Genomic DNA, 12,169 nt, shown 5'->3' with positions numbered 1-12,169 from the left:
CTGAAGCTGAAACCGCGGCTGTAATTCACTCAAGAGTCCACCACATATGGCATATATACTGTAAGACCACACACTATTCAGACTGGAGCCCTGCAATATCTAGGCATCATTGGGAAACCAGAAGGTACAACTCTTTTTCGCTCACCTTTTTTGGAGGGATTTCTGTTTTCAGATTCAGCCTTCATTGTTACGTTAACGGTGCTTCTGTGATCGAATTTCTCCATTTGAGAACTGGTTATTTTTCCTCATCATGTTGGTTGCAAGGGATAAGTAGCCCTAGGTCACTGTTTTCATTTGTTTTAATATTCACGATAAGAAATCATGCACTCTGCACTCCAGACACCCTACAAAACATCATGCCCTCATCCAGAAATGCAGCAGCATTAAGCCAGCTCTCACAAGATCACGCTGTATGCTTGCAGTGAATGGGGAAGTATTTCTGAATACTTGCTCTCCCTCAGCAAATTTCATATGCCTGTGCTGCAACTTGCAGAGACAACTGGCAAGTTCTGCCCGAGCACATGAGCTTCTGGCAGAACGCAGCACGAAGAGGGCAGGCAAATTAACGACTGTGAGCTCTTCTGTCTCTTGGCTCTTTCAGTGGCAGCTCACACAGCTCTGTGCTGCTGCATCACATTGCACAACGACGTCAGTTCTGAGCTTTCTGTGTTACCCTTCTGCACAACAGTTCAGAGGAGGATGCAGGACAACAACTAACAAAGTTCTAATTGTTTCACCCAAACTGCGATGTCACTGAAATGCTTTTAATGATGTCGTTTACATTTGTGTTACTGATCAGTGTTAGCCTGGGCCACGAGAAAGTTATCATCCTCCAAAATGGTTCTTTCTAAAACACCCAATTAAAGATTAAAAAAAAAGGGTTCATTTTTCCAGCCATGTCACTACTTGCTTGATAAAGGAAATGATAAGCCTCAGAAAAGAGCCTTCTGATTAAAGCCATTGAGGGCAAAGCAGCCTCAGGAGTCACATACTGAGGGCCTGATTATCCCTTCACGCAGATATAAATTAGAAATGACTCTTTTGAAATTGATGAAGTAACGGAGTAAATCCAGTGTAAATGAGAGGAGAACTAGAGCCTGTATTATTTATTTCCAGCTTTAAGTAACCCATCCAGAGAGTTCATAATTACATTTAATAAAATTTGTGTTCTGAGAGCTAAGGATTTCATATTTCATAACCAGAGTGTAACAGCGTTTCCTTTGCACTTGGTCTTTTCACAGTTCATTTTTGCTGTTACAAGGAAAAATTTATAAGCCTGTATTGCCGCCTTTCTGCTGTCATAGAGCTGGACTCTCTGAAAAGCCAGCAGTCCCTGAGGGAAGCAATTTCAGACAGTGAAGTCGCTGCAGCCAAACAAAGACACCAGCAAGTTATAGACTACATACAGGTAACAGTGTGTTTCTGACTATTTTAAGGTGGCTTTCTTAAACGTTGCATGAGGCTGTAATTTGAAATCTAAACGGAGAATTATTCACAGACGTCATAAAAAGAGTAGCTGTATCAAAAGTGCAATTCTGCTTTTATGAAATTCTAACCCAGAACGTGATTTCCTTAGTTGTTGCTTTTATACAAGGATTTTTATGGCTAAAATCAAATGACAGTCGTGCTAGGCTGTTATGCAGAAATGTGTCAGCCTGCCTGTAAAATTCGCTCCCACCAAATGTGAGGTAAGCTAGTGCCATGCATGGGCATTATGTTCTGTAATAGTTGTTCTCTGCACTTTTGCAATCTGGTAATCAATTACTCACAGATAAAACCCTTGACCTTTGCAGAGGGCATCTATGGACATGGCTGATCTGTCCTTCTACGGGTGAAGTGCAGATCAGTTTACAGCTCTGTATTTTTAATACTGAAGACACCTTCTATTGGAGCAGGGGCCAACGCAAACATTTATCTCATTAATACCATACCTGGCCCTTCATAATGATGAACAAGATGATAACATTTCTGTTCTTCCTTGCTCTGAATTCTGATCCCCTTTGCATAGTCTACTTCAGAGCCGTCAGAAACCTGCAGGGGAGCAGAGAGGAATATACCATTGTGCTTCCACACATCTCCACTATCTCCTTCCTCCTCATCTCCCCATTCTCACACTCATAAAATCAGTTTCCCCCCCCCCGTGTGCAGGAGCATCTGGGAAATTTTTATCTTTCACATAAAAAAAATACATATATTAATACATATACACTTTATAGACAATTCTATGTTCCTTTTCTCCAAAGTCTTCAAGTCACATGTAAAGGCTGGGAAAATATAGGAGAATATTTTAAAGTTCCGCGCTTTGTGCTGAATTATTGTGACACTATATTAGCCTTGTCAGGTTTCCTCTTAAATGAAAACCAGCTGTATTCCACCTATTGGCAAAAATATCTCAGCCCACCACATACCACAATCTTCAGCGGTGACCACGAAACCGCGAGAGCAGTTGTGTGATCCTAGATCTAAGACAGTGTTGAAGTTACTACACAAACCAAACATTGTAAAGAGCGAGAGAGTCTACGTGAATGCAGTTCTGAAAAGGAGTCGGGGGCAGCTAAAAAGTGAAAATAACAATAACACAACAGCAGATGAGATACTCAGCATCTTTACCAGGACGTTAGACAGCAAGACAAACAACCTACAATCACTGAAACTAAAATTGAAGTTAAACTGTAATTTAAATGGCACAATGCTTCAAGCATTCCTAAATTATTTAAGAACTACAGCCCACTAGAAGGACTGATTTGCTGTCCTGTGAGATGCTGTAGAATGGCACTGCAGAGAAAACTCACAAGATTTGCACTTTCATAAACTGGAAGCAGTGTGATTTCTGCTTTGGGCTGAAGGACTGCAGAAAGAAAATATGAGATCTCCAAAATCCAGTAGATGAGAAGTTTGCCAACTGGTCAAGTAATTGTATTTTTTTTTGTGAAGCTACACTTAAGTCTTGACATGAAGTTGTGATTATGAACAAATGCCTGAACATGTTGGTTATTATCAGTATACATTCTCAGCCTGAATTAACTCACTAGCAAGACACTGAAAGTGTTTTGTTACCAAAAGACTTGCAAGACCCACATGAAATTTTATCTTTTCTCTGTGTAAATGCTTGAAAGCATCCTGCAACTGATTTTGGTACTTGTCTCTTATTGCCATCAACAGGCGTGAATTAGAACTGTCCTGTGTGGATTTATACTGTTAAATGCATGCAGACCAGAACAGTGAGGGAAGAAAACTGCAGCTTGTCTCATAGATTTGCTGTGATACTCCATGCACACATATTCTTCTGCTGTTCAGAATCTGGGTTTGATCTGAGCTCTTTGCTTTTCACAACAGTCCTTGAGACATCCTGATTTCATCACAAGGCAGAATGAAACCAACTTTCAAGTGTGCTATGAAACTGAATGCACTTTTTCCTCCATCAAAAGACGATTTTCATTTCTTTCCACATCAGAGCTTAGGCCTAGATTCATCCCTCCTATTCTCAGTCGAGATACCTAATTTAAATGTTAGGACTCTGCAGTAGTGGAGGAGAAAAAGCACTCAATCAAAGGCAGTTCAGCCTAAAACCTGCTTCTCAGTGATGACACTGACTACTCACCGAGTTAGGTACTCAAAAGTACACTCTGAGGTAGAATAATTATGCAGACCTAATTGTAGTTGTTCACCAATTTTTTCCCTCAAAAGCAAGTTGATGAGATCTGGAGGGAGATGAGATGGATCACAGAAGCACTGCAGTACGCAAGATACAAGCAGCCTGCAGCTGGCCTGCCAATAAAGAAACTTGTGAATCTTTCAGAAGAGTACTCTCAGAAGAAAATCAGTTCAACGTCTTCACATCTAGATTGTCTTCCCTCACCTCCTTCCTCACCTGAGGCTAGAAGCCAGAGGAGAAAAGCTGTAAGCGGTAAGAGAACTTTCATTCGTTCCTCATGCAAAATCTCTGAACTCACTTTTAATTTAAACAGTTCTTGAATTTCATTTAATAGAAGGAGTAAATGTTTCCCATTCCTGCCAAGGTACTTTAACAATCACTCACTGCTCAGAATTGCAAGATCCTTCTGCAATCTTTACAGTAATGTTTTTGCTTTAAACCATGCAGAATACTTGCTCATCAGCAGCCAACTTTGTCACCCCCCCATTCCTGATCATTCAATAAACAGGTTACAAGCAACAAGTCACACCACTGACATCTCCATGACCTCCAGGATTACTGAAGTACAGTGGTGTTCTTTCTCAGCACCCCTCCCTGAGCTTAACTTCCCCTGCTCTACATCCTGACATCATGTAACCTAGAACATTATCTTGCCCTGCATGGGCTCAATTCATTATTATTGGACTATACTGTAATTTACACTAGCTTAAGACAAAAGAAATGAGGAAGTAACGTTAAGCAGTTTCTCTTTGCAGATTCCCAGCCATGCTCAGATGAAGAAGGCTGTTCTGAAGTATTCCTTCCAACTGACAGTGACTATGATTCCAGTGACGCATTAAGCCCCAGAGAATTAGACTTGATTTACTCTTCCCCACATGACATATCCCAGCAGGCAGGCAGTGGCCTGGGTGGTAGTGCACCTGATGTTCTCCAAGTCCATGATGTGAAGCCTTGCCTAACACTGAAAGAAGGCCTGACAGAGTGTAGTGCCTTTGATACTAGTGCTGAATATTGCACAGAATATATGAGCAATCTAACAATGTCGGGGATTACATCGAAAAGCGTAGACAAGTCCTCTAGCTCCAGGCAGCCATTGAGCTTTTTAGGGAAAAAAAGGCTAGGGAAGCATCAACATTACAACTACTTCAGCAGGCATCATCGTTGGCTGCGTGTGCACAGCGAGACACAGTCTGCCTCTCTGTCTGAAGGCGTGTATACTCAGCATCTCATGACATCTTCAGATTTATCTCAAGAACCTACCTCCAGTGAGCAGTTACAGATTCCCATCGACGAGTCTCGGGGCACTTTCTTACCTCATACATCCAGCCTTCCAGAAGATGGAAAAGGCAAGTATGAGGAATCAAGGCAAAATGTCCATAGGATGCACATGGAGCCTTATAAAACGTTTCTGAGTGAAGAGGGCAAATCCTGGGCAATGAGCATGCAGTCTGTAGAACACGAGGATGTGCACAATGCTATGCAACAGGAAATGGCTCCAGATGATTCCCTGGGTTCTGCTGTCTCAGAAGTATTCAGCAGCACACTGTAACTCCAGACTTCAGCACCGCTTCCCATTGCTCCACAAGGAGATAGTGAGCATTATGCATATAGGGTCATACTTTCAAAACTGCTTTTAAAAGTCCAGCTCCTGATAGGATACCTTGTGTTATTCAGAAGAATCTTAATCTTTTGACTCCATCGCCAGATTCCCCGACCTACAGCAGTAATTACTTGTATCAGCAGTTCGCAAGTAGGGTGGCACATAACAGGATGCTTTGTGGCTGCAAATCCAGTAATGAGGTTTTGCAGTTGTCTTGATTTTCAGATATTTCTAAGCCTGCAAAATTTGAAGCATGAGTGGTTCTGACTGCAATGTAGCAGAAATTGTAACATCCTTGGTGTCCTCATGTCAGGACCATGTCCTAAGCCTCTATGAACCTGTTTTCCAGCATTTCCTATACATTTTTCTACTTCTCAGCCCTCTTGAATAGATTGAGCTTGCATGTAACTTAAGTGCTAACTGGTTTAATAATGGTTATCCCAGAGCATCTAGCCACTGATAAGAGAACTGAACGTTCTTTCAGTATCTAAGAAATCCAGCCACCGTCAACACTGCATGCACAATATCTGAATGTTGCCAGAGCCTGACAAAATCATCACAACGTTTGAGGGGTTTTTCAGAAGCTCAGATTTCAAATGACATAAGTAACAGATTATTTTAAAGGCTTAAACGGGAGTCAACCTTTGAGGTCATAAGCAGACAGAATGTGTTCAGTCCCTGAATTAATGTAAGCAGGGTCTAAGTAGGAGTGAAGAGAAGCTTGGCCCTCTACCCACCACACAAGTGTGAATTTCTTTATGTTGCAGGGACACTCAAAACATCCACTGGGAAGAAATGCACCTACTTCTATTCCTGAATTTTCAGTGTATAATCGGTGGTATTTGAAATCTATGTCTGGAATTGGGATATTCTGGCAATACCCAATAGGGAAATTTGGGGTGCAGTTTAAAGCTACGTTTGTTTCACCAATAAACACCGGTATCATTAGAGTGGAAAATGGCATGTTAGCACGCTGTATTTGTCTAATGGTAGATCACAATTTTATCATCTGCAACCAGACTTAGAGTACTACAGAAGATGATCTCAACAAAGAAATCTATATTAGTAGGAACCATAACATCTGAGTCACTGAGAAACGAACTAATGTGAAGAGAAACCCCAGCTGTTGCACAAGCTTTAATTTTTCTTATACAGTTCTTGAAGTTTAATTTTATGGGCCACATTCCTGCTGGTTAAATTCCCTCACTCCATGTTTGTGCAGCCTTCTACCCTTCAATTTTTCAGCCTCCAGGTGGATACATTCTAAGGCCTCCAATAAAGAGATTTGAGTTAAATAGTTGAGTTTACAAGTCCTTGAGGTGAAGGTAAGGATTTGGGCCCATGATCTGTGGTCCTTATTAAAATAGCACTTCCATAACCCCAGTGCTATTAAAATCCCTGTGAACTCAATCCATAAATTCAAAAATAAATGTTATTCACTATTTCATGCTTGGTCAGTATGCAGAAGCCAAGAAGAGTCTATGCAGTGATATAAGGGCAAAAACTTTCTATAACGTATTTACATTTGTAATTTCTCTATTCTGGGGAGAGGGAAGTTAACTTTTTGTACCAAAAATATTCATAATGTGATCCAATCCTCAGTAAGGATGGAAAGATTTCCATTCACTTCCAAAGGCTTTGAACGAGACCCATACTGAAAATTCCTGTGGGTGAGAAGATGGGGGAGCAAAAGTCTCAGTGCCAATTTGCAGCTAGAAGGACATACACTGTGTGTTGTATGCCACATGAAATTGCATGGGGAAAACCTGACTCATGCACCATGGAACCAAACAGAGATGTTTTACTGTCGCTAAAAGCAGCAACAGCATGTTACATTGGATTATGTTTGTTAGCAGAAGGCTGATTATCAGGGAAAGCCAGAAAAGATGTCATTTTCAGAAGTCAAAATAATTTACATTGTTTTCTAGAATACAGCACCTAGCCCAGGCTCCCTGGCCTTTTTATCTGCTAAGCAGAACTGCCATGTAACAGCTTACTGAAGCATAAAAACAGCAGTATGCTGAGACCAAGATTTGCAAAAAGTGATGACATGAAACAAGATGATATTCATAAAATGAAACCCACCTTGCTTTGCTTTGGCTTTTCAGGACAAACAGAACAGAGAGGGCAAGAAGTAGCAAAACCTTCAGCAGAAGCACAGGTACACACTGCTGGTTAGATAAGGATGTAAAATCCCTGTTATCTACTCCTCATGCTGGGCTTTTCCAAAAGTAGTCATGTATCTAATAAAGAACTGGGGAAAAGGTTGGTTTATTCTGATTTTGCTTATCTCTGTGTGCTAGGGCAGAATCTGACTCTGGGAGTGCAAGTGGCAGCCAGAATCCATTGCACCTTGATTTTAACTTTGTTATAAGGAAGTGGTGTTTATGTGACATCCTACAGGGCATACCTCCTTGATCCCACTGCCTCTAGACTGAGGTTCTTTCCCAACTCTAACAGTCAAAATAGTTCTGACTTTAAACACTTCTGGTTATAGAGCACTTCATTTTCTTTTGGAAGAAATATCTGCTCTTTGTTCTAAATTGATATCCCAGAGATAAATTAATAGTAGAAAGAGTTGTGTTTCAAGCACAGTCATAACACTAATCATAATACTTCTGTGGTTCTCTTAGGAAGATCACTCACATGTTTCCCAAGCAACTACATCAATTTGGAAGAATCCTGTGAAACACAGCACTGTTACCCTCACTTCAGAGAAGCACAGAAGGATTGAGTGACTGTTCCGAGTAGACCTTAGAGAAAAGGCTCACAGTAAGAATTCAAATTAAGAACCCAGATGGTTGCTTTTATCACTGGGATCCTTTCCTCCAGCTGGAGCTAGGGTCCCTCTCAGAGGATTCATGCACAGACACAGAAAGTACTGAGGTTCACAGCCCAGGACATACTAGAATCTCGAGTCAATGCAAATGAATCTGTACCCACGTACATCAGCTGAAGCTCAGATCTGAAGTGAGTACTTAGGCTCTGCAAACTTCTCAAGATCTGCCTTTCTTAGCTGACACCTTGGCACAGAACTTCTGTCCTTTGTTTTTCAGGGAGTTTATTTTCACCGGGGCTGAACCCAGCTCCTTCTGATTTCTAGGCATGACTCGGACTGGGCAGAAAAATACCATACTGCTCTAATGTTATGACCCCATAAAAAAACAGTAGACCCGTATCTCCTGTGGTCTAAAGCATTCCTGTTTTTGCCAGTAGAATGCTAGATATGGGTAAACTGCAAAGTTTACACTAATAATTCTTTGCCGCTGCAAGATGGACAGTTTGCTTGAAGAAACCTGTGGCTCAAAAGCATTTTTTTTCCTATGTTTGCACGTGTTTTGCTTTGCCTAGTCATTAATAAATTAAGTAGATCTTCTATACCGTAAGGGCACATACAGAGAAACATATAATTAATAATTCACTGTTGAAGCATAGGTATTTTTAAATACAGACATTAAAGGGAGGAGACTGTAATATTCTGTCCTGAACACTTTAGAGTGTATTGGAAAGAGATGATGTTTCTTTACATTTCTTATAATATAAAGAAATGCATTAAGTTGCTGGTCAACTCTTTTAAGGTGTTTAAACGTATGGCTCATGACTGTTACGTAAAACTTCAATGGAGCCTTACTAACAACAAGGGTATAGTGTATTTGGAGTATGGTACACAACTTGGAAACTTACTCTGAATTTCTCTGAGGTGTTGAACTTTGCCATCAGCAAAAAGTATTTTTAGAAAAGAGACCGTGAATTTTCAGACAACAGAGACTTCATCAAGGTGGGTCTCTAATTTTTCCACTACAGCAGAACACTATATAGCTAGAATACTTTATTTGTAAGTATAATTCATCTTTTGATTCCATGGAGGAGAATTCAAAAGGCTAAATCATGTCAGAGAAGTATGAAACGCAGCTGCTGACCAGTAAATTTTCTGCAAAAACCAAAGGCACCATTGCCCAAGGTGGGCTGAGAGCTGTGCACTGGAAATGTGCTCTGGACAGCAGTTTGACCCCCTCCGTGCAGGCACAAACTACAGCTGTCTCTGCTGCTAAGTATTTGCAAAGTCAATAGGAGATTTTTTTGTTGATTTGACCGGGCTTTGGAGCAGGCTGTCTAGATCCTACTAGCACAGAGATCACCTCCCCTCCAAGCTGGTGTTTATGAGCTCTTACCCAGCTGGCTGTCTCTCACTCTGAGCTTTTGGGATGAAATAAGAGCCACTCTAGAATATCTTCCTCAGCCTTTTTGTAACAAATCTTGGGCAAGATTTAGCCTTTGAAACAGTCATCCTATAGTAGGGTAAAGTGTCATTGAGCTTGTCTTTCACTAGGCTACAGAAAGCCTCCTATTCTGTTAGTCAAATAGTAAGAATAGATATTTTATTAGTTTGGGTTTTTTCTTTTTTTTTTTTTTTTTTTTTTTTTGTAAAGTTATATGAAATTCATCTAAAATAAGAGAAAGATATTGGTATAGCACTAATTACCTTCAAACTGTGAACTGTAGTAATTTATAAGCATATTTCAAGCTTAATGCACAGACTTTTTGTGTTTTACTTTACACAAAGGTCAGTCTGGGCCCAATCCTGCTTTCCTTGGACCTCATTCTTGGGTCTTTTGCACCAGTGTAGACCAAGGGTAGTTCCACTGCAGCTGAGCCAGGTACCCATCCACTCGTGCAGATGGGGACAGCTCCACTCGCTCTCCAGGTAGCTCAGTGTGCTCACACAGTTAGCTGGTGTAAAAAACAATACACGTAAGGAAGGGAGAAGGGTCTTCATCTCATGGAACGTTCCCCTAGATGCCAAAGGGGCTGTTGTCTTAGCAAGGCTCAGAGAGCGAGCCCACCCTGCTGCTGTGTGCTGCTGGGAGGGAAACACATAGGAGGGAACACACTGCTACGTTTTATAATGGGGATGAAGTTTCTCTCCCATATTATGCAAATGAGCTGATATTTACTGAATGCAACGGGAGCTTCTGTTATTTAACCGAAAAAAATGAAGACTGTTTAGGGTTACTGGGGAGCTGAGGGAGGGCAGGAGGGGTTGTTTGCTTTTTTCCCCTCAGAGAAAAAGTAATTTAAGTGAAATGTGCAAGGCAGTGTTTAATTGCTTCCTGCCTCGTTTGTACATAGCAATTTGGCTGTTTATTGGTTGTCTTTGTTCAGATTTTTATTGTAACTTGTTGCTATATATGCGACCAAGCGTATGTTAAAGTTTAAACTTCGGTATATAATAATGCACAATTTTATGTGCTTTAAAACTTTGTAAATATCTAGACGAACAATGTCTGCTGTGCTAACTGTGATCTTGGGACTTGACACAACAATATTTTCATGCATATGTACCTACAAATGGTTTGAAAATAGCAAAATATATATTGAGGATGGCAATGAGCCAAGAGTAAATGAGTGCCGTATGACTCATGCTTCTTTAATAATTCCTGAAAGAGGCATGTATAGTACATAAAATAGACAATAAAAATAATTTTCAAGACTACAAATATTTTTTATAACTTCGGATATTAAATACTATTTTGGAAAAAAAGATTGGTTGGTAGAAGAAGTCTTAGGTTTATTCGAGTGAATCATTGTCATAAAAATGTCCGTAACAGAATTTTCTGTTTGATCTACTCTCATAGAAACCTGGCTCTTTTAAACTTCAGAAGACCTGAAGTGCTCTTGCATTCTTACCGCTCCCACGGTCTTCTGAAATCATGTCCTTCAAGTCTTCTCCCTCACTAACCCAAAAAGATGCTGGTGTGTGCAGTCACATCACGCTGAGCTATGTGTGCTTGTGTCCGATTTGAACTTGGTTCTACGAGACCATCCTCGGGTATCCACAGGCATGAACTGTACAACCAATGGAAATTGCACCGTGCTTTGTGTTCTTCTCTGAATTCTTCTTGGAAAGGCAATTTTTCTAAGGCCGAGCTTTCAAATGCAGTCTCCAAATTCTTAATTTGGTCTCCACAGTCAGAAATCTACCTGAAAGGGGCATGGTTTCCAGAGGCTGTATGTGAGAGCAATCTCCCAGCAAAATCAACAGAAATTGAAAAACATTTTGCATAAATGAAAATGCCTTAATACAGGCACCATATCTGAGCAGTCAGATTTGCAGCAGCACCTTTCCCATCGGTGCATCACACCTGTGGAAGCTGCTGGAGTGCAAGCACACACCTTGGCACCAGAGGAGTGACAGCACAAACATCCCACGCTGACGCACCAGGCTCTGTAGTGCTCAGCTGCACATTTACGATGACAGCCAGACAGAATGTGCTGTGCATTCCTGGTGTGAATCTATGCTTTCAAGCCACATTGTAAACACGCTGTATTGAGGGCATATATAATCTGGTTGTAGTCGAGAAACACCCCAGATATTACCTACTGAAGGAATTACCTTATGAAGTGAAACACTTTTTTGTTATGATTCTTTTTTTCACATATGAGGAAAAGAAAAGCACCGCAAAACTTCTCATTTAAATCTGGGTTGGTGTATTTGAGCAGGAGAAAGAAGAACAAGGCCACTGTGAATGCTGATGGGAAATTGCAGGGATTCTGCTTTGGTAATGATTTACCTCGTTTCAAACGTGGACAGGTTGCTGAGTTTATTTAGCTGCCATTCCGCCTGAGCCCCCCAGCGTCTCATGCACTCTCTTCTTTCTGTACAAATCATGGCAGAATTGGAGTGACACACCCAAGGTCACAGAGAGCTTGTGACAGAGCAGGGACACCACTTTCTGGCTAGCATCCACACCATCAGCACACAGGTACACATGGGAATGTCAGTGTGGGTGTGTGTCTGTATTTCAGCCGTGACAGCCAACTCAGTGCAAGCTTCAGAGTAACAGCATCCGACTGGATTAAATAGAGCAAACTCGTACAGCGTAGGGCATTTCTGCTTCCTTCATTTTGAATTT

The 12,169-nt window shown here is 41.0% G+C and overlaps 2 protein-coding genes across 2 annotated transcripts in view; one reads left to right on the top strand and one right to left on the bottom strand.

Moving 5' to 3' along the window:
• ANKFN1 (ankyrin repeat and fibronectin type III domain containing 1) overlaps positions 1-5,204 on the top strand; it is a 51,741-nt gene extending 46,537 nt beyond the window's left edge. The window contains exons 15-17 of the mRNA XM_065735627.1: positions 1,242-1,408; positions 3,688-3,907; positions 4,411-5,204. Of these exons, the coding sequence (XP_065591699.1) occupies positions 1,242-1,408; positions 3,688-3,907; positions 4,411-5,204 (1,181 nt within the window). The remainder of the gene's footprint in view (positions 1-1,241; positions 1,409-3,687; positions 3,908-4,410) is intronic.
• TMEM100 (transmembrane protein 100) overlaps positions 1-12,169 on the bottom strand; it is a 369,211-nt gene that overhangs the window by 135,979 nt on the left and 221,063 nt on the right. The gene's annotated exons all lie outside the window — the stretch shown is intronic.

The sequence above is a fragment of the Cyrtonyx montezumae genome, unplaced genomic scaffold (assembly GCF_038088225.1).
Source record: "Cyrtonyx montezumae isolate F1298 unplaced genomic scaffold, pur_monq_1.0 scaffold_19, whole genome shotgun sequence".
In the NCBI taxonomy this organism is placed as follows: Eukaryota; Metazoa; Chordata; class Aves; order Galliformes; family Odontophoridae; genus Cyrtonyx; species Cyrtonyx montezumae.
The sequence above is the reverse complement of the archived record's forward strand: the minus strand, read 5'-3'. Positions and strand labels throughout refer to the sequence as shown.